This window comes from Saccostrea echinata, unplaced genomic scaffold, assembly GCF_033153115.1.
Source record: "Saccostrea echinata isolate AGI-Se365-2 ecotype Australia unplaced genomic scaffold, CSIRO_AGI_Sech_v1 ptg000025l, whole genome shotgun sequence".
In the NCBI taxonomy this organism is placed as follows: Eukaryota; Metazoa; Mollusca; class Bivalvia; order Ostreida; family Ostreidae; genus Saccostrea; species Saccostrea echinata.
The window spans coordinates 8,205,629-8,226,301 of record NW_026889774.1 but is presented as its reverse complement, the minus strand read 5'-3'; the positions used below and the strand labels follow the sequence as shown (position 1 = coordinate 8,226,301).

General features: G+C 34.3%; 2 protein-coding genes across 2 annotated transcripts in view; both read left to right on the top strand.

Moving 5' to 3' along the window:
- Positions 1-20,673, top strand: part of LOC133191938 (heat shock 70 kDa protein 12A-like) — a 206,647-nt gene that overhangs the window by 120,976 nt on the left and 64,998 nt on the right. The gene's annotated exons all lie outside the window — the stretch shown is intronic.
- Positions 9,074-20,673, top strand: part of LOC133192336 (uncharacterized) — a 61,850-nt gene continuing 50,250 nt past the window's right edge. The window contains exon 1 of the mRNA XM_061328356.1: positions 9,074-9,282. Coding sequence (XP_061184340.1) covers positions 9,074-9,282 — 209 coding nt within the window. The remainder of the gene's footprint in view (positions 9,283-20,673) is intronic.

The window sequence follows — 20,673 nt, the reverse complement described above, 5'->3', positions numbered from 1 at the left end:
ATATGAAGTGGGGTCATCACATTCTTTTTTAAGCTACATGCATTTCAATACCCCCCCTTCCTAAAATATTAAAAGATTTCATAAATTTTAATCTGATGGTTTGTTGCTGAACCTTTAATATGCATAATCTGTTACAAACTATAGAAAATACGTATAGATTAATAAATATTTTTTCCTGAAAATCTTGTAGTGGTTGCTCATTTTATACGTAGAGCAGAATGATATAAGTATAATGTACACAAAAAACAACAATATGCATATTTTTTTTTTATTTCCCCATCTCCAAAATATTCATTCCGTTATTATATCAACATAAGTACATGTATATACATTCTAAACCAGTGCACAGTGGTCTAAGGGCCAAATTATTCATGCTCTGAACACTCATCGAGTTCTCTGCACTGTGACTTGGAATCGGAAAGGGGGGGGGGTCACTTGAACACATTGAATGAATAGGTTATTTCAGAGAACTTGTACCTGCAATATATACCGTATATAAAAATCCTAACTATTATCTTATTTGACAAATTTTATGATTTGCTATTTAATATTTACATTTTGCAAATATTTTTCCTTCAGATTCAATGCAAGTTAGAAAACAATTCATTTTTTCATGAACTAGGTAAGCCTACATATCTCCATTGTGACGTCATAATGCCACACTTGACGTCAAAACTATAGTGCAAACTGTTTTGTTTCAAAAATAAAGACCTCGATTGTCAGAATTAACCTCTCTTAGTTTCGTCTGTCATTCTTACTCGCGTATTTTTTGCTAGATTTGTGAAAACTTGCAAAAAGAAACTTTCTTTTCTGTCAGAAGAAGTGTGTTAAGTTTCAATTTTTTACCAAATACGACGAATAAAACATTTTACCACAACAATTAAATGTTTACGCAATAATGTGCCGACGATTCAATGTTTACATGATCGATGTAAGAGTTGAAAATGCTAGAGAAGATCTTACAGAGGAAAACAATTTCCTCTGCGATATTTTTAAAAATACGTTCATGTCCAGCACGCGGCCTCAAACTGGTCTATACACGTATATATGAAAATCGCATTCATTTATCTGTCCATCCATATAGGCCTATATTCATTATAATCACTGAGAAAATCACGCCGTCTGAAGCTTCTAAGAAATGAATATCGATTCATAGATGTAGATCCTATAGGAAAGAAACCGATCTCAAATAAAATTCTAATATTAATATTTTAATTAAAACTAGAGGACGTAAAGATCCAGATATGAATTAAATTTATTCATGAAATAGATTTCAGTGTTCAGAACTACGACAAAAGGTAGACGTGTCGAAACGAAAAAAAAAAACACAGGGATAAAAAAAAAGTCTGCGTCGACGCTCACCAACACTCTGCAACATCACATCTTTATATTATTCTTTCTCTGCTTTAAAAATATTGCCACGAAGATATTTTGTCATGGTAATCATAATCACGCTCCTTATTCAGCTGTTATTCCGGAAATGGTTACCGTCAATCTTCTTTTTTTAAACATCACATGAGTCGATCACGTGACGCCTTGCAATCGCTTCCTTAATGTACTCATTTATAACAGTATCAGGCCCTGGCGATTTATTGTTCTTAATTGTCTTCACTACATTAAGAATTTCATCTGAGGTAATTGGGTCATTAATAATAGAACTATCTTCAAACGACTCAAGAATATGTTTATCAAGTTCGCTATCTGAGCCCCCTGAGTCCTGTTCATTTTCATTAACATTCTTAAAATAGTTATAAAACTCTACAATATTTATGTTGTGGTGCTCTTTAGGTCCTTTACCATTTACAATATTCCAGTATTCTTTTGGGTTTGAACTTCTTAACTTTTTAATATTACGTTGTAACTTAATTCTATAAACTTTGTATGATTTATTCAGCGTAGATGTATATTTTCTTTGTGCGTCTTGTAATTGTTGTTTGAAAACATTAGATCCATATAGTTTGTATTTACGTATAATTTTCTACGAAATTTCCTTGCCTTGTAACAGTCAGCATTAAACCATTGTTTTGTTCTTTTATTTCTACTTACATCAATATTGCGAGGTAAAAATGTGCCAACTGTTGTTTTGGCCGAGGATAGTAATAGGTCAGCTGTGGTATTAAACAAAAAGTCAACATCGCCTTTTCTTATATTATCAGGGTCTAAAATTTTGTTGTTTATACATGTAATTTGCTCTATATTTAGTAGATATAGTGTACTTATATTATTACAGAAATCATTCGATTTAGTGGAGTCCCACGATTTAATTCTTTCAGATAAGTTTCTTTGTGACATAACTTCTAATTCATTGTCACTACGTATAATACTTAGATGAGATGGCATGCCAGGGGCATATGGATAACTGAGTACAAACAGTTAAAATCTAATACTTCAAAGTGTCTAACGAATTGGAAAAAATCAGCATTGCATATGAAATAGTCAACAATACTTGACCTGGTAGTTGTAAAATTCCCCTTTTCATCATCATTTGGTACTCTACCTTTCATTATATATAAGCTATTTGCCTTACAAAAATTCAGTAGCTGATACCCATAAGCATTCGTCTTACTATCACTACTTTTTCTGTTAATATTTACATTATATTTACCCAACTTGTTAACATCACTTAAATTATCACAATCTTCATCTAAGGATAATTCAAATTCAGACAATTCATTTTCTTCAAAATAATCTTTTTTTTTCAGACACCCTAGCATTAAAATCGCCTGTCATACAAACAAAATCAAAATGATTTATTAAGTTTAAATACTCTAGTTCTATTTCATCAAATGCCTTTTCGGGACTAGTTACATCTAGGCAATTCTAAGAATTTTTATTTTTAACATCCGCAGACGGATTAGTTTTGAGAAAATGAAAATGAAACACACACACCAAAAAATCCACTCATACAAATATTTCCAACTCAATTATGATCGGCATCCATACATTATTTTGATAAGTTTTGTACAATAGAATTGTATTTCAATTTACAGTACTACACTGTAAAAAATGATGTTTAACTTGTGTTTAATTTTTAAACAGTCGTGTTTTACAATTAAACATGGTGGGTTTAAATACAAAACATTAGCGTTTAACATATAAACACGACTATTTAAATTGGTGTTCAATAAGTATGGTGTTTAATCATCCATCTTAAACACGCAATGTTCATATGCATCAAATCAAAAAATTAAATTAGGTGTTGCTTCTAAGTATTGCTGTGTGCATTTGCCATTTGTACAATTTCTTTAATTTACGAAGTAATTCCGTACATACTAGTAGATATTTTTCGACACAGAAAAAATACGAATAGCCAGGCAATACGTTGAGTTTAGATCATACCAAAAGCAATTACAATTAACATTAATTTATGGTAATTTTGTGCCAAAAATTCATAAATTTCATAAACTGCTAAAGGGGAAAGAGAAACATATATTATGGTGACTTTTATAATTTTACCAATATTTTAATCACCGGTGTTTAACACGAGTGTCCATTTCTTAACCATCATATATTTATAAATTAAACACATGGTATATATATAGAAAATGCAAATTAAACACCTGTGTTTAATGCGTTATGATAGAAAATGACGCAATTGATTATGTCATAACATGCCATTTGAACGCAGAAGATGTAGAATCACTCATATACTGGCAAAAACACCATATCTAACAAGAAAACAGGAGGTATTTATACATTTCCTTATATAAAATCTGAAAAAAAATTGAATGCTTAATACATTAGAGATTTATACTGCTTTTTATTTCTGAAATGCAGGATTGTTAGGCCTATCGTCTGAGTGCAAATGCGGCCATGTGCAGCGATCGGCATAAAATATTTGTAGTCTTTAAGTATATTGCGATATCTAATTAATTTGCAGGGACGTTCATCTCTTATTGTGAATCCTGAGAAGAATACATTACTTGATAAAAGAAAGTGTTTTTAAACGAAGATCACACTTAACCTTGAGAGGTGAGTTTAAAGGGCATTTCAAAGAAGAAGGGTCATCCCCCTTACACACACACACCCTCACACACACACAAACATCATTGTTTCCTAGCCTACACTAGTTTTGGGTCTCCCAGTAACATGAAATTTAAGTAAATGTAATCCAATTACCTGCCCTTGATAAAATTTATGCTCCCTATCACGCATTATTATGATTATTTGCTGACCAAACATAACTTAACACATAAGCGTTAACAACAACACTTTTCATCCCTTGCCCGCGCATGTATTCTTTAAGGAGACTTTACATTTTTGGGGAGTGTTGTTTACCTGATAGAAAATGCCTTGGGTAGCCCCCCTCCCCCCCTCCCTTCTCTTAATTGTTGCTGTTGGGCTGCTCCTGCAGGTACATTAATATTTAATTTTTTAGTGTATACACTGTTTGTATGCTTAATATATGATTTATTTGTATTGCAGATTTTTATTTCAAACTTGTCTCTCAGTATGTATTATATAATTAAAATTGGCATGAAGGATAAAAAATTATTTTTTTTATCTCAATGTATTCTTTTACAGATAATTTTCTGAATTTGCATAGTGAATATTTTTTATCTATCTATTTTTCAGGATATTTCTTATAAGAAGAAGGAATTAGAAATACTAAGGTTGAATAAAATTTTGGAGAATGGAAAACTGGAGATCATCATTCGTGGCAGAAGAACCTGAATTTTACACACAAGCAGAGGAGACTGTTTAACTCGGTTAGAATATGAAATTTAGTGAGTGATACCCCGGTAGCTCTTGTGAAGTTGCAAGAATATTTAATGAATTAGTCGTTTACAGGTAAAAACTGGAAATTTTCTTCATCTGGTTAAAACTCTGAATATTAGTGAAAGTAAAATTATACAGGTACAACAACTGGATTTATTAACTGCAATACATACACAATGTATATATCCCGTACCCAGGCAATAAATAACATTTTCAGTCTTTGTGCATTATATTTAATTATGAATTTGTTTGTTTTATTAAAAAAAGATGTAATGGACGCCCTGTCCCTTTTTAAAAATAAAGTTTCAAAATTTTATTCCTGAAAAATAATATTTCATTTTATTTAGCGATTTTCCTATTTCACCCCCCCCCCCCCCGGGCCACCAATTTTATTGAATTTTAGTTCACATGCAGGTTTTACATGTTCATGCTTTTTTTTTTTTTTTTAATAATTCTATCTTTCAACTTGAATTGAATTATGTATCTGCAAGTGTGTGTTAGCAAATGTGTTGATAAATGTTATAATTGTTTATAAAGTTTGAATCTCTATTCAACATTAAATCATTTAGTAATTAAGCTTTATGTACATGTTCATCATCAAGCACAGTGTGTTTTGTACTGTTTTATGTTTGTTTCAAATAAAAATGTTGAAAACTTTTAAACACGTTTAAGTGTTTATTTATTTTTTAAATTAAACACGTTAAAGTGTTTAAAAAATGGCGTATAAACATGTTTAAGTGATTATTATCTGTTGCATCGAATAAACATGTTTAAGTGTTTAGGTTGAACGTGTTTATTAATAAATATGAAATGTTTAAATTTTAAACACGTACGGTGTTTATTTATTAAACTCCTTGTGTTTATTCAGTGTTTAATCTTTAAACGTTTTGTGTTTTTGAAGTGTTTAGTATTTAAACAGAATGAGAAAGAAGTATTTAAATATTAAACCTCATGTGTTTAGAATTTAAACATTCTAACGTGTTTATTTCTTAAACACTTTAAACAATATTTATTCAAAAATAATGAATCGATTGGGTAACAGGCAATGCCTATAAATACCCTCTCTCTCTACACTTCACGAAGTGTTTAAATTTTAAACGTGTTAAAGTGTTTATTATCTGTGGCAATTTGGTGTTTATTTTTAAAACACTTATTTTTTACAGTGTAGTAGCGAGGTTTTTTTAATTGTTAAATTTTCCTACAATGTAAAAAAAAAATTCTCAAATAATGATGAAAAATGTTATAATTATTTTAAAAGATGTCGCTTTTTCTGTTGGTTGGTATGTTTTCCCGAATAAGAAGATAAGATTTGGATTTAGGGTGGACATTGCTAAACATACAAAAAAAAAAAAAAAAAAAAAAAAAAAAAATGGAATGGCCGTAGATTAATTTATATACATACATGTATTTCCTTGGGAAATCTTAATATAGTGTATATTTTATGGATGTATTCTGATAATATATTACACTGCTTCTCGAGTAGAAAATAGAAATATAAATCATAGCCAAACAATTCCATTAAAAAACTAGTTGGGTTCATGGTATAAAATCCAGCTTGATAATGAGGTGAATTTTCAAACAATCTTAGGTGATTAATCATATCTGCACATTGTGTTGGTATGAAAGTTCGTGCAGACCTGGGGCAAAAATGTATGTCAACCAAAAAAGGTTGAAACTGGTTCAGTAGTTCCAGAGAAGAAGCTAAAAATGTTCGAAAGTTTACGACCGATTGACGACGGACGACGACCGATACGATGGCGGACGGAAAAAATAGCAATAGGTCACCTGAGTGACTCAGGTGACCTTACAAAATATATATGGCTTACTTGTCAAAGAGCAGGATCTCTAAGGTCAGATATATAACCTGCAATGATTGTTAAGATTATAAATTAAATATTACTATCAGTGGCGGATCCATCTCGCTAACCAAGGGTTTCTGATCCGCTTCTCTTCTCACAAACCCTTGGCCTATGGTGCTATCAAATTAAAAGTCGGGATTTTTTCTCGAGATGTGATTGGAGTCAATTGATATTTTTCGACCAATCAACGAATGCTTTTGTAAATGACGATATCTCCATTCGGGATATATCTTTGCTCTTTAGCCTCGGGAATGAAAAACCCGAGTAAATGATGTTCCTTAAGTTAACGTGCCATTCTATAAATAGCTATGGTGTCATCCAATTTTAAGCAGATGTGCACATAATGTGACCAGGAATCTATATTACAATATAGATTTGCACCTTACCTAACCAATAAACATTGCTCGATACTTGCTTGTTAATTATTCTTTAAATACTTTTATTTTTAAATACGCTTTTTATTTGCGTCGATGACGCAATCTGTGCGTACTAGTATGTGGTAAGATTTCGAGATCACGTGCGTAAACAATCCCGACTTTTGACAGCAAAGGCCAAGGGTTTGTGAGGAGAGTAGCGGATCAGAAACCCTTGGATAGTGAAGTTGTGCTGGATCCAAAAATTTCAGAACGAGGGGGGGGGGGGGGTAAGATTTTTTTGACAAGCAAAAAAAAAAAAATAATAATAATAATAATTGGTTCAGGGTAGGTCTTCTCTATTGGCTGTTTTCCTTCATAGATGTATATAATATATATAATAAGAAAAGCCACTTCTGGCTCTCTGTAATCACTTGGTAACTTTGAAAAACAAGTGTAAAACAACTTTATGCAGGCTTTTACCAATTAATCTATGGGCTCCATGACTTTACCTATCAATAACTCATCAATTGTCAAACTGGACACCACAGTTTACCCATATTCTATACATATGGCTATTTTGCTACATAAAAAAATCTTTATGTCAATCTTTTATATTGCATTACAGGCAAGAATCTGAATTTGGGCATGCTTTAATCATTTATGCCAAACATTCATTTTGGGTTATAGACATAGGCAGTGTTTTATTCTGTCTACTCCTCCTCAGCATTCATCCTATATTTAAGCCAGATTATCACAAATATTTCCACATACCATATGAAGTCATTTGTGTGTGAAGGTTTTTTACTGTGTATGTTAAATAGTTTAATTATGAAATTATGAAATATTACCTGTGGATTAAATTGAGAGTATATACAAATCAAACAATCAAATTTTACAAAAAAGAATGCAAAAATACAAAAACAAATAAACAAAACAAAACAATCAAACGGGGTAGGAGATACCGGTGCTTGATTCGTCTTTGACAACACTAGGTACAGTACATGAAGTAAAATTTCATAATTTTACGACCGGCTTATTTAATAATTCCTCCCACGGTGCCAAAACAAATTATGACATCTCCCCTTACTAGTATCAAATAATTCAATTAGATTTATTAAATGCATATTACTTAGATAATTCCGTATTCAACTAAAAACGTTGAAATTGATTTCAATATCCCACATAATTTATAGCCTTACTAAACTACAAACATGTTCATTTACTTGGAACGAAAAAAACCCAGTTAGGTTCAGTGTGAGTTCTTTCATCGATGAAAATATCTGTGTTCATTTATCTTCCTGTCACGTGAATCATAATACGTTTGTAAAATATGATTTGATACAGATTCAATGAAATCTACCAGATCTTCAGTGTTTGAATGTTGTTCTATCTTCCCAACACCAAATAAAAACAATTAAAAAAATCAAAATTCTGAAAATGTTTAATTTCCACCCAAAGCCATTTTTACGGTGACCAAATTTAAGATCAGACCAATAATTCTGGCCACAGGTCAGGCCATCGAGGTCACGCCAAGGTTTATAGTATGCCCTGATGTGGTTGCACACAGCACGTACAGTGTGTGCATGAATTTCATCCTAATTTCTGCCTTTAAATAACCAACACTTCGACTTTCATATTTTTATTTATTCATCATAAAACATAGCGTCCTTTTCCGAGAATTTACATTATGTTTAGGTGTCAAAAAACCAGGATAACATACAATGTGAACACTAGGAACTTATTCTGTACCAAGCGTCATCTACAGAAAATGGTTCATGTAAGAGGTTTGCTCTTTGTCATACGTTTGTGTCTTTTTTCAATATCAATAAGCTGTTCAAAAATGTCTGTTTGCAAACTAATGTACGTCCTATTTCAGATTTTATATAATATATGTAATATTTTTCTTGGTATATAATCTTGTTTTCAGTGTAATCATATTTTTTAAAGAACTTGTGTATAGCAAAATTTTGATTCAAAGCTTGGCACTCAAAACAACAATCATGTACGATTCGTTACATAAGGGGCGGAGCTAATCTGGCAACAAGATCTTCAACGCAGCTTTCAACCAATGGTATAAGTAGGTGTTTTAACAGATGACTTAAAAAGATCGGCACGTACCGTTTTTCTTACAGTTTCGACATGGAAGAAGAGGCAACCATTGCTGTTGTAGGCATTGGTTGCATGTTTCCAGGAGCTGAAAACATAGATGAGTTCTGGAAGATTCTTTGCAATGGAGAAGACCACGTTCAAGATATACCACCAGAAAGGTTTAATGTTGATGCTTTTTATGACCCGGATCCAGATAACCCAAGGAAGACCTATGTTAGGAAAGCTGGACTCGTAAAAAGGTACTCTACATGTTATTTAATATGCTTAATTCATTGAGTTAATCTTTATGTTATCGGAAAAATGCGAGGAATTAAATACGCACAAATTAAAATACGAAATTCTGCATTATGAATACAAAATACATGTTTATCCGAACAAGGATGTATTCACTATTACAAAAGAATTGACCTATAGGAGAGAACAATTTCCCGGAAAAAGTGACATTTAAAGAGGCTACGGGGTTGTGGCCATTTTTAGACTATATTGATCTCCTTTAGAAGAAGAGCTCCATATGAAGATATAGAAAATGATCAAATTTTAAAACTAAAATTTTTGAAATTTTTCTTTGCCAAATGATAGTTGACAGCTTAAGATATCATATCTAAAAAATTAAGTTAAATCTGTTGGTTAATTTGTGGTTAATTTGTTGACCCCCCAGCCTCCTTAAAAATCAATCTTTATTTGTTGTTTTCTACCGTATATATGTCTAAATTTTTCAAATTTGTATTTTACAACTAAAATTTATTATTTACAACTTTACAATAAACCTCCAAAGTTGGCCGAAGCACCATTTTGTCCGTTAAAGCGTTGATTTTTGCATGAATTTTGGCCTAGAAGTCCTTCGGGGCAGGCCTGCCCCTAAATAAAATTGTGACATTTTGATAGGTTGGGGTGTAAGGAATAATTTAAGATAGGATTTTTTTAGGGGCACCCCTGCCCTAGGGTCAAAATTCACAAAAAACCTACACAAAATAAGGAAACCTGATTTTTACAATCTGTTTCAAATTTATACGAGTTAATCTTATAGTCAGAATAGCTCAGTTGATATATGCGCTGACTATTATATCGTGGATATTATCTTTTTAAAGTCGGGGGTTCGAATCCACCTGGTGCCACACTTTTATAGTTTTAAATTTTTGCCTTTTCAAAGACTTTTGTAAAATTTTTAGAGGCTTGTTTATTTTCCTTCAATAATCTATCCTTTATGCATTCCCATTCTTGATATAAAAAAAAACACTAGAGAGAGATCAAATCGTAGCATTCCAATGTACAGTTGTCAGTCAGGCGGAACCAATCTCAGTATAAGCACACTTTCTCCGAGGACAAGAATAACTCACTCTGTGTTACTCGATACAGATATTCTCGGCAGCATTGAGCTGCAATGAATTTCAATCGTATATATTCCTTAGAATTTAATCACATTGGTTTTATTCTGTCTGTGCTTCTAGTGCTTGTCTGGGTTACATGTAGTATGTTACGTATTGCTTGAATTATTTGAGCTTAATATATTTAGAATAACATACACATACTTTTGTTTTCAGTCAATGTTCTAAGATCTTAAGTTTTGAAACAGTTGGGCTACATATATCAGTAACTGTACTCCCTTGGATTTCATTTAGGCCTATATAATTTGCACAGATTAATGGCATGTTTTTATATCTACGGAATATTGTTGTAAAATAAATAGCCTATACATAAAGAATAGAATTCTAGAGATAGTAGACATTACCATTATGTACAATGAGAAGTAAAGAAAAATATCAATTATTACATTTGGAAATAACAAACTCAGAATATCAATGAAAGTGTTCCTCCTACCTCTACTCACTGAAATAAAGATTTATGAAAAACAAATTGTTACATGTAGTCAGCCTCAAGTCATTAACCGGATCGGAAATCGACAAGCTTTTTGTAGAGAAAAAAACCAAGCCCGGTCCTATAGGTCAGATCCCTATTTATATAGAAGTAAACCTTTATTTGGTAAGATTTTAAGCTTGTACCTTAGATGTTTCGGCTTGAGCATCACTGAAGAGACATAATTTGTCGAAATGCGCACCTGGTGCATCAAAATTGGTACCGTATATGATTTACATTATGTTAAATTATGCTGTTCAGAGGTTTTCTATATGTTTAGCTTTGTCCACCCAAAAATCCAAATCCTATCTTTTTATCCGGAAAAATATATATTCCAACAGGAAAAAAAATTATTAGAATAATCATAATTTTTTCATCATCGTTTGAGATTTTTTTTTTCACGTAATAAAATTTTGAAAAAAAAAAAAAAAAATAAAACACATAGTAAATTGAAATACAAATCTTTGGTACAAAACTTTTAAAAAATGTATAGATACCGATCCCAGTGGAGTAAATTGACTTACAAATGTATGTGTGTGTGCGGGGTGTGTGTCATTTTCATTACCGGTGTAAAAGCAATCCGTTCGCGGATGCTAAACTTAGAAAAACAAGAGGCCCAAGGGCCTTAACGGTCACCTGAGTATGATAAAACAATTTCAAGGACGCATAGAGTATAAGATGAACTAAAAGGTGAAGCTTTGTTGCCCAAAAGCAAGAAAAATAGGGTGATCATGATCAACAAAATAATTGGTCTTAATATTCATTAACAGTTCATAAATTAGGTTCTAATCTGTTCCCCATTTATCACTACCACTATACAGTATATTAACAAATTATCAATGCTTCTGTACTATTTTAATCCTTTGTTGAAATCTCTTACATTGGCATCTCTTGGTCTTTGATGAATATTTAATAAGACAAGTTATTTTTGTCTCATTTTTATTTATCTACTACTTACAAATCTATCTGATCATTAAAACTATGAAAGTACTTTTTGTATTATACAATAAAAGTTTTTGCATAATTCTCTATTTACCTTTCAAGTACATTATTTACAGTGATAAATTATCAAAAGTAAATGGCAAAGGGGAATAACTCCTCTCAGTAGAATACAAACTAATAGAGCCCTGGCCAGGACCAGAACACTTGACCAAATGGTCCAGATGTTCAAAAATCTGGTAAAAATTCCCTTCCTTATAAAAACTTTTACTCTGTTTGCCTCAGATATGCCCAGGTGCGGAGAAGATTTTTAAATAAATAATGCATTTTTACTACAGATTCACTATATTATCAATAGAGCCCCCCCCCCCCCCCACCCCCAAAACACCAGAGCTTCTGACCCTGGGACCATATGTTTGCTCATCATCACTTTGTTTATCTGCTTAACACTAAGGAGCAAACAGGATTATTTAATAGAATTAATGCATTTTCTCTAAATTATCAAGAGCCCCACCCTCACACCAGCACATCTGACCCAGAGGTCATGAAATTCACTACTCTGGAAGAAGCACACTTGCTCATCATAACTATACACTTAGCTTCTTTGCTTTTTTAACCAGAAGAAGAAAAGAATATTTTCAAAGAAATTTTGCTTTTTCACTTTATAATCAATAGAAGCCCCCCCCCCCCCACCAGAACCCTTAAACCTGGGGTCATAAAATTCACAATTTTGGAAGAGGCATCCTTGTGTATCATGACAATGTACTTAAGCCTGTTTAAGCAATACCCAGGGGCAGAGAAGAAGATTTTCAAAGAAATAATTCACCTTCACTATAGGATCTATATAACCCCGCCCTAGCACCAGAACTCCTGTCCCCAGGGCCATGAATTTCACAATTTTGGAAGAGGCATCCTTGCTTATCATAACAATGTACTTAGTTTGTTTAAATAATACCCAGGTGCAGAGAAAAAGATTTTTAAAGAATTAAAACATTTTCACTTTATAATCAATAGAGCCCCGCCCTAACACCAGAACCCCTGATCCAGGGGCCACGAATTTCACAATTTTGAAAGAGGCATCCTTGATTATCATAACTATGTATTTAATGTGTTTCAATAATACCCAGGAGTAGAGAAGAAGATTTTCAAAGGATTAATGCATTTTCACTATATAATCAATAGAGCCCCACCCTAACACCAGAACCCCTGACCCAGGGGCCATGAATTTCACAATTTTGGAAGAGGCACTCTTGCTCATCCTAACTATGTACTTAGTTAGTTTATTTAATACCCAGGAGCAGAGAAGAAGATTTTAAATGAATTAATGCATTTTCACTATATAATCAATAGAGCCCCACCTTAACACCAGAACCCCTGCCCCTGGGGCCATGAATTTCACAATTTTGGTAGAGGTACTCTTACTCATCATTACTATATACTTAGTTAGTTTATTTAATACCCAGGAGCAGAGACTAAGATTTCCAAAGAACTAATGCATTTTCACTATATAATCAATAGAGCCCCGCCCTAACACCAGAACCCCTGCCCCTGGGGCCATGAATTTCACAATTTTGGAAGAGTCACTCTTACTCATCATAACTATATACTTAGTTAGTTTATTTAATACCCAGGAGCAGAGAAGAAGATTTTCAAAGAAATAATGCACTTTCACTATATGATCTATATAGCCCCGCCCTAGCACCAGAACCCCTGACCCTGGGGCCATGAATTTCACAATTTTGGTAGAGGACTCAATGCTTATCACAATGATGCCAACAGTTTGACTGCTTGATGTCCAGGAGTAAAGAAGAAGATTTTTAAAGATTGCATTAATTTTGGTGGTTTTAGCCCCACCCCTCAGGCCCCAGGGGGGCAGGGACCATGAAATTCACAATTTTTGTTCCCCTTCACCCATAGATGCTATATGCCAAATTTACTTGAAATTGGTTGAGCGGTTTCAGAGAAGAAGCTAAAAATGTTCAAATGTTAACGCACATCGCACGACGCACGCCGACGGACAAAAACGGATAGCAATAGGTCACCTGAGTGACTCAGGTGACCTAAAAATGGAATGGCCTAAGGATATCTATGTCAGAGCATATAACATTATAGTTTTCACACGTTAGCTTAAAAGCATGCAATATTTTTATGATATCGAATTGCGTGAATACATTACACGTATTCTCAATTTATAGCGGTCGCCCGCGTGGCGCAGTGGTAGAGCGTCTGCTCTAGAGTAGCGGAGTGTTGATCCTTACGTCGCGGGTTCGAATCTCACTGTAGGACGTAAAGACCGGTCCTTCGGATGAGACCGTATAAACCGAGTTCCTGTGTCGCAGTAGGTGTTGGCACGAAAAAGATCCCTACAAACAAAAAACAATTTACAGCGCTAAACCGGTCTGTGCAAAAGTATGTGAATTGAAACCAACATTTTCGAATGTTAGTTTATTGTTATTAAAAAGCACAATTTGGATTACATACTTCATGCTGTGTTTTGTTGACCTCCATCAAATTGAATGTTGTTCGAAAACTAAAGGATGACTGCACTTAACGCTGGGTTTGGGGTCTTTTTTTTTGTCGCTTCTGTTGCTTTTATATCTTAACCTATTTTCACCTTTGAATATTTATTAAAGAATCCTGTAAACCTGGAACCAAGTTTAAATGTCAAAATGATTTTAGACTGTGATACAATAAAATAGTTTGAAGTTTTTTGTCCTTACTGCTTTCCAAATATAGAGAATTTACACTTACTTGCCCTTGATTGAACATTTACGAGGGGTGATCAAAAAGTTCGCGAACTAATTGAATAACTTCCTTAAAAGAAATAAAATGAGGCTTCAATGTTTATTATTTTCTAAAGTGATCCTCTCCGATTTTAATGCACATCTGCCATTGTTCTGCACATGCGCGAATCACTTGATCAAGGCGGTCACGTGACATGCTCTGGAGCGGTCTGTTCACAGAAGCTTAAAGATTTTTCCGAGTTTTATATTTCTTACCATGCAAGTTATTTTTTATAACAAGAACAGTCCACCTGTCAGAAATGGCCGAATCTTGGCAATAGGATAGGTGGATAAGGATATCCCTTCCCAGAATTAGCATGGTGACCATCACAACCCGAGTCCTCTGTCAAAGAGAGCGTCGTTTATCCAATATAGATAAAGTATGGTCGCCTTCTTTTTATCACATCTGGTATGTTTAAAGTCTAAAGTAAACGATATTTTAGGGATTTAATAATTATATTATTGTTAAGATATTTAAGTATTTTTCTAATCGTAAGTCGGCGAGGTTTCATAACAAATTGCTCAACTAAGGACACATCTCTCCCCCGGCTTGCTTTCGCTGGGCAATAAAACAAACATTATTTTTAACCATCTCCCTGCCTTCACTAAAACGATCAATCCAATTAATGATTGAACTTTTGGTAAGTCTTTTGTCTTCAAAAACCTTGTACAAATTATCATATTCTACTGCAAAAGAATTTCCAAGATGTACGTTAAACTTTACAGCCGTTAGTTTCTCGAGTACGACTGAGTCAACCATTTTTTGCCACAAGTCACCTGCATATTGACGTCATTTTCACTTTGTGACGTCACAAACACGGAGCAAAACATTATATAACATCTGTTATTTATAGACCACATGTATGACTATATGTGTGCCAAATTTCATTCTGATCTGATTTGTGGTTTTGTGAATATGGAGATAGTTCGCGAACTTTTTGATCACCCCTCGTACATATGTATGAGAGTTGGAGCTAACATTGTAAGAATGAGTCTAAAATTAGATTTGATAAATAACAAGAGCAATGTATAAAAAATACGTGATCACTTTTTCCCATCTGGAATATATTGTTTCTTATTTATTTCAAACAATAGAGGGGTCTAAAAGTACCCCCCCCCCCTTCCAACACACACACACACACTTGTATGCATCCTTCTTTTGCTTCTATAGATGTTACAGGTCCAATAAATATAAGACTGCTGTATGGGTTCTATTCTTTTATTTAGTACATCTTGATGAAGTGAGCCCTAAAATTGAAAATATATTATAAATACATGTAAATCTACAAAACAAATAATTACAAACACAAACAATCATATATATCACATGAAATACAATGGTATATAACATTATGCTCAACATTATACTTTCCTTCATGACACAGTATGTACAGCACTCTGAATAAAGGGCAATAACTCTTAATTTTAACTGAACAGATTTATAGGGCTTTACAGATAAAACATAAAAAATAAAGGTAAAAATGGATTTTGGTAATTAAGCTTGGTAAATCAAAAATATTTGTCAAACATACTTTGTAACCAATACTTTCATTATCAATTCAAAGTAATAAAAATATCTAAAATAAATAATACATGTTCTTACCAAAGACAATGTGTCTGGAGGCTTACTGATTCAGATTTATATATTTACAACAACTTGTCATATGGTAACCCAGCACCTAGTCATCAAAATAATATAAAACAGTTCAAGGTGCTGCATACACACTTAAATGTAGTTTTTAACATTCAGATTATTTAAAACCAATAAGTCTTTTAACAAGCAAAATAATAAACTTATTCAAATCTAAGCTTTAGATAAACTTTATATTAACTTTAAATGACATAGTCAAAAGTATAGAGAATTAATTTAAACAACAAAATTAGTAAAATTAGTAAGAGAAATCTAACCTGCTGCTACATGTATCAGGACCAAGGTCTGGCTAGAAAGTGAAAAGTATGAACTGCATGGGATAAATGTACCACCTGACTGACCAAAATGACTTAACCAATAGCAAGACAGGGCAAGGCCTCAATTATAATAATAATACATCACATGACACTACCAAACTGGACAAAACACTACACAGAACACAAAACACAACACAAGCACATGGCCAGGTAAACATTGAAATTACATAAACAAACACATTTAATATTTTAATAAATTTTATTAATCTGACCTTACTACATATTTCCCCTCGCGGGGAAATGACGTCCCTGTCATTTACATCTAAAACCGCAAAGAAAGCATTAAAAACGTGAACATAAGAAACAGCTGAATCAAGAATTGGTGATTATTCCCAACATTACCTCAAGAATGTCTTCTCTTTGGTTGTGGAATACTGGTGACTCAGCAAGAAGTTTCAAATAATTTACCTTGCATTACCAGTCTTGATCTTTGTTGTTACTTATTAACATATTTGTAATGAACTCACCTGAATTCAACCATGAGGGTGGTTTCCTGTTTCTGGTTGATCTTCTTACAGAGATACTGTCTGCATCATTCTGTACATCTGATTCTGAAGACAATCCTTCTGTCCTTTCCTCTGGAGGGTGGGCGTCCCCACAGGACTGTACTTCCAGTGTTTCATCAGGATGGCTAGAGCCGTCACTCCCCACCTGTGAAACACTTCCTGCATCATCTACATCATGACCATCATCAGTGTTGATGTATGGCTCCACAGTGATGATTAAGTCATCCTCGGACTCATCCTTGTTTTCATCAACATGTCTACTTTCAGGTGATTCAATTGTTGGTGACTTAAATGGAGGTTTTGGTGGAATCTTTGGCTTTGGTGGGAGAGGTGGTTTGTCTTTCATTCTGTTTCCTAGTGGAAGTAAGTTGTTTCTGTGAAGAGTTCTTTTTCTTCCTTCTCCATCTTCTCTTTGAACTATGAATACTGGGATGTCTGAATTTGGCTGTGATATAATAAAGTAAACATAAGGCTCCCAGTTATCGCTAATTTTGTGTCTCCCATCATGAGCTAGGATTTTTACTAAGACTCTGTCTCCAATCTTTAGTCTATTGGCATGAGCTTTTCTGTCATAGTAATTTTTCTGTTTCTCCTTAGATTTCATTATTTCACGAGTTGCAATATCATGTGCCTCCTGTATTCTCCTCTTCAAGTTCTCAACATACTTTGTACTATGTTTCGGAAGCTGTAATTCTGTATCCAATGGTAGATGAGGCTCTCGCCCAAACATTAGAACAAATGGGGCTTGACCTGTAGCTTCATGTCTAATACAGTTGTATGCATAAGTCAGAGGAGTAATGTAGGCTTTCCAGTCCTTCTTTTCATCTGGCTTTAGTGTCCCAAGCATGTCTAACAATGTTCTATTGAAGCGCTCACACATCCCGTTACCAAACGGGTGGTACGGGGTGGTTCTGGACTTATCCATGTTGAAAAGTCTACACAACTCACTGATGATCTTACTGGTAAAATTGGCACCTTGATCAGAATGGAGTCTGGAAGGAAAACCGTAGTTAGCTATGAACTTGTTGTATAGTATCTCAGCAGTGGTATGAGCAGTCTGATTCTTAGCAGGGTAAGCTTGAGCGTATCTTGTATAGTGTTCTGTTATGACAAGTATGTACTCGTATCCACCTTTGCATGTCTCCACGCTAAGAAAATCCATGCATACTAGCTCCATGGCCTGAGATGTGGTAATGTTGCATAGCGGTGAGCGTATATTCACACTGGACTTCCTCAAAATGCATCCCCTACAGTTGTCTAGGTCTTCAGATGGAGATCTCCAAGGCATTCCTCCATTAATCTCTGGTAAGTGGCGGGAGCGTTTGATAAACCGAATGGTAACCTGTTAAACTCATAGAAGCCTAATGGTCCAACGGTGAAGGCAGTTCGCTCTTTGTGTGTCTCTTCTATTTCCACTTGGTAGTAACCAGATTTCATGTCAAGGACTGAGAAAAACTTTGATCCATTAAGGCTATCCAAAAGTTCCTCAATTCGTGGCAAAGCATAAGAGTCTTTGATTGTCCTTTTATTTAATTGCCGGAAATCCACACACATCCGCAGCTTTCCATCCTTTTTTCTAACAAGAACAATGCAAATGGGGAATGTGATGGCCTGATGATATTTGCTGATAAGAGTTGCTTTATATGGGCTTTGACCTCCTCATACATGGCTGGGGGAATTCTCCTATGGCGTTGTTTAAATGGAGTGTCATTGCTTAGTAGGATCCTGTGTTTAACATTTCCAGTGTATCCTAGATCAGTATCGCTCTTGGCAAATACATCAGCATATGAATCTATAAGCTCTATTCCCTTCCTAAATTCATCTAATGTCAATGCTTCCTTATCAATGTTGAGGGATTCTAATAATGGTTCTAACTTATCTTGTGTCTCCTCTGATGCACTGTTTGTACTATCTATCTTGACAGGCTGCATCTCACAAACCAAAGATCTAGGATTTACTGCCACTGTCCTTGTCGTAATGTTTGATATCTCAACTGGTACAGTATCTGTAATTTTGCAGTCATAAGTGATGAGTGATGGGGTTATGTCAAGGTCTTCTGGTATTACCGAGCCTTTAGTAGATTGTAGAAGAGCGCAAGTAGAGTAATAAGGTATTCTTCTATCCAGGTAACATTGAATAGTGACTTTAGTGTTTGGCTGAATAATCACCTGCGACTTTTCTGCACTCTTTACTAGGGCTATTTTGTCTCCATTCCTGGTAAGTTGCTTTTCTCGCAGAGAAATGGAACGAAATGTTAGATACCATGGACTTGACAGGTTTGCTTTCTGCAAATATCTGACCCCATAAGTGTCACGGCATTCCGACATAAGGCGTACAAGCACATTTGTGCCCAGTAGTATGGGAACGGTGGTATTAAACTTGCTGTCAGGAATGACTAAACATAGAGTCATGCTAGCCTTTGCATCAAGGGTAGGTATTTCTAGTGATACTGCCACATAACCAAGGTAAGGCAATGAATTTCCATCAGCACACTCAATCTGCAGTAACTTATCCAAGGGCTGCAACTCAACATGTGGCATGTGTGCCTTGTAAAATGATTGACTAATTGTGGAAACTGTTGAGCCAGTATCTAATAATGCTTTTGTCTCAATTCCCTCAATAATAATCTCAACTTCATTTGACTCTCCGACTAAAGTAAAATCATCGGGACTAAAAGTTGTACAACCTAAAACCTGTCCCTTGGCATAGGTTGTTTCCTGTTTAAATCACTCTTGGAATGATCCAACCTCACACGGCATCCAAGTTGAATATGGCCCTTCTGACCGCATCTAAAGCATGTAGGCTCCTCATCAGGTTTCTTAACTTGAGGTTGATTGCTTTGAGGTTTGAACAACTGTCTCCTATCATTGAACTTTCCTCTTTGATTTCCTCTGTATGATCCTGTAGATCCTCTTTGATAACTCCTATTGAATGTGTTAACCTGAGGATTCTGGTAAGTAAGTGACTGTGCACTTTTAATCTCAGCTATCTCATTTGACATCCTCTTGATTGTTGCTTTTAATTCCTCTTTCTCCTTATCTTCAATCTTGACAGTTTGCTTTAAGTGAGTAGGTTTAACTGTGTGTTCCAATTCAATCCTACGCATTGCAACCAGAAGCTCATCATATGAATGTAGCTGTTCAAATAGATAGCCTGAGACATCCTTAAGAGACTGCTGCATCCCTGTCCAAAACTTATCTTTCAACATACCAGGTGCATTGATCTTTAATATCTGTCCTTTCTGAACTCCTTTGTTCAAAATGTCCTCAAGACGGCATCCCCATGCTGAGATGGTTTCACCTGGATTCTGATGTGCACTGTAAAATTCCTCTAATATTGTCTCTTTCCTCTCAATGATTCCATAGATACTGTCTAATTTATTAAGCAATGTCATTATTGAGGCATCTGCTCCCAGTCTAACTGCTACTTTTCCAGCTTCTCCTCTAAGGGATTGACGTACATTTGCTTTTGTTTCAGCAGAAAACTTCTCTTTCATTAAGCACATAACTTCATATCTCCATTGTTCATATGATACGTCTCCTTTTTCTGCTCCAGAAAAGTTAGAAATCCTTGGAGGATG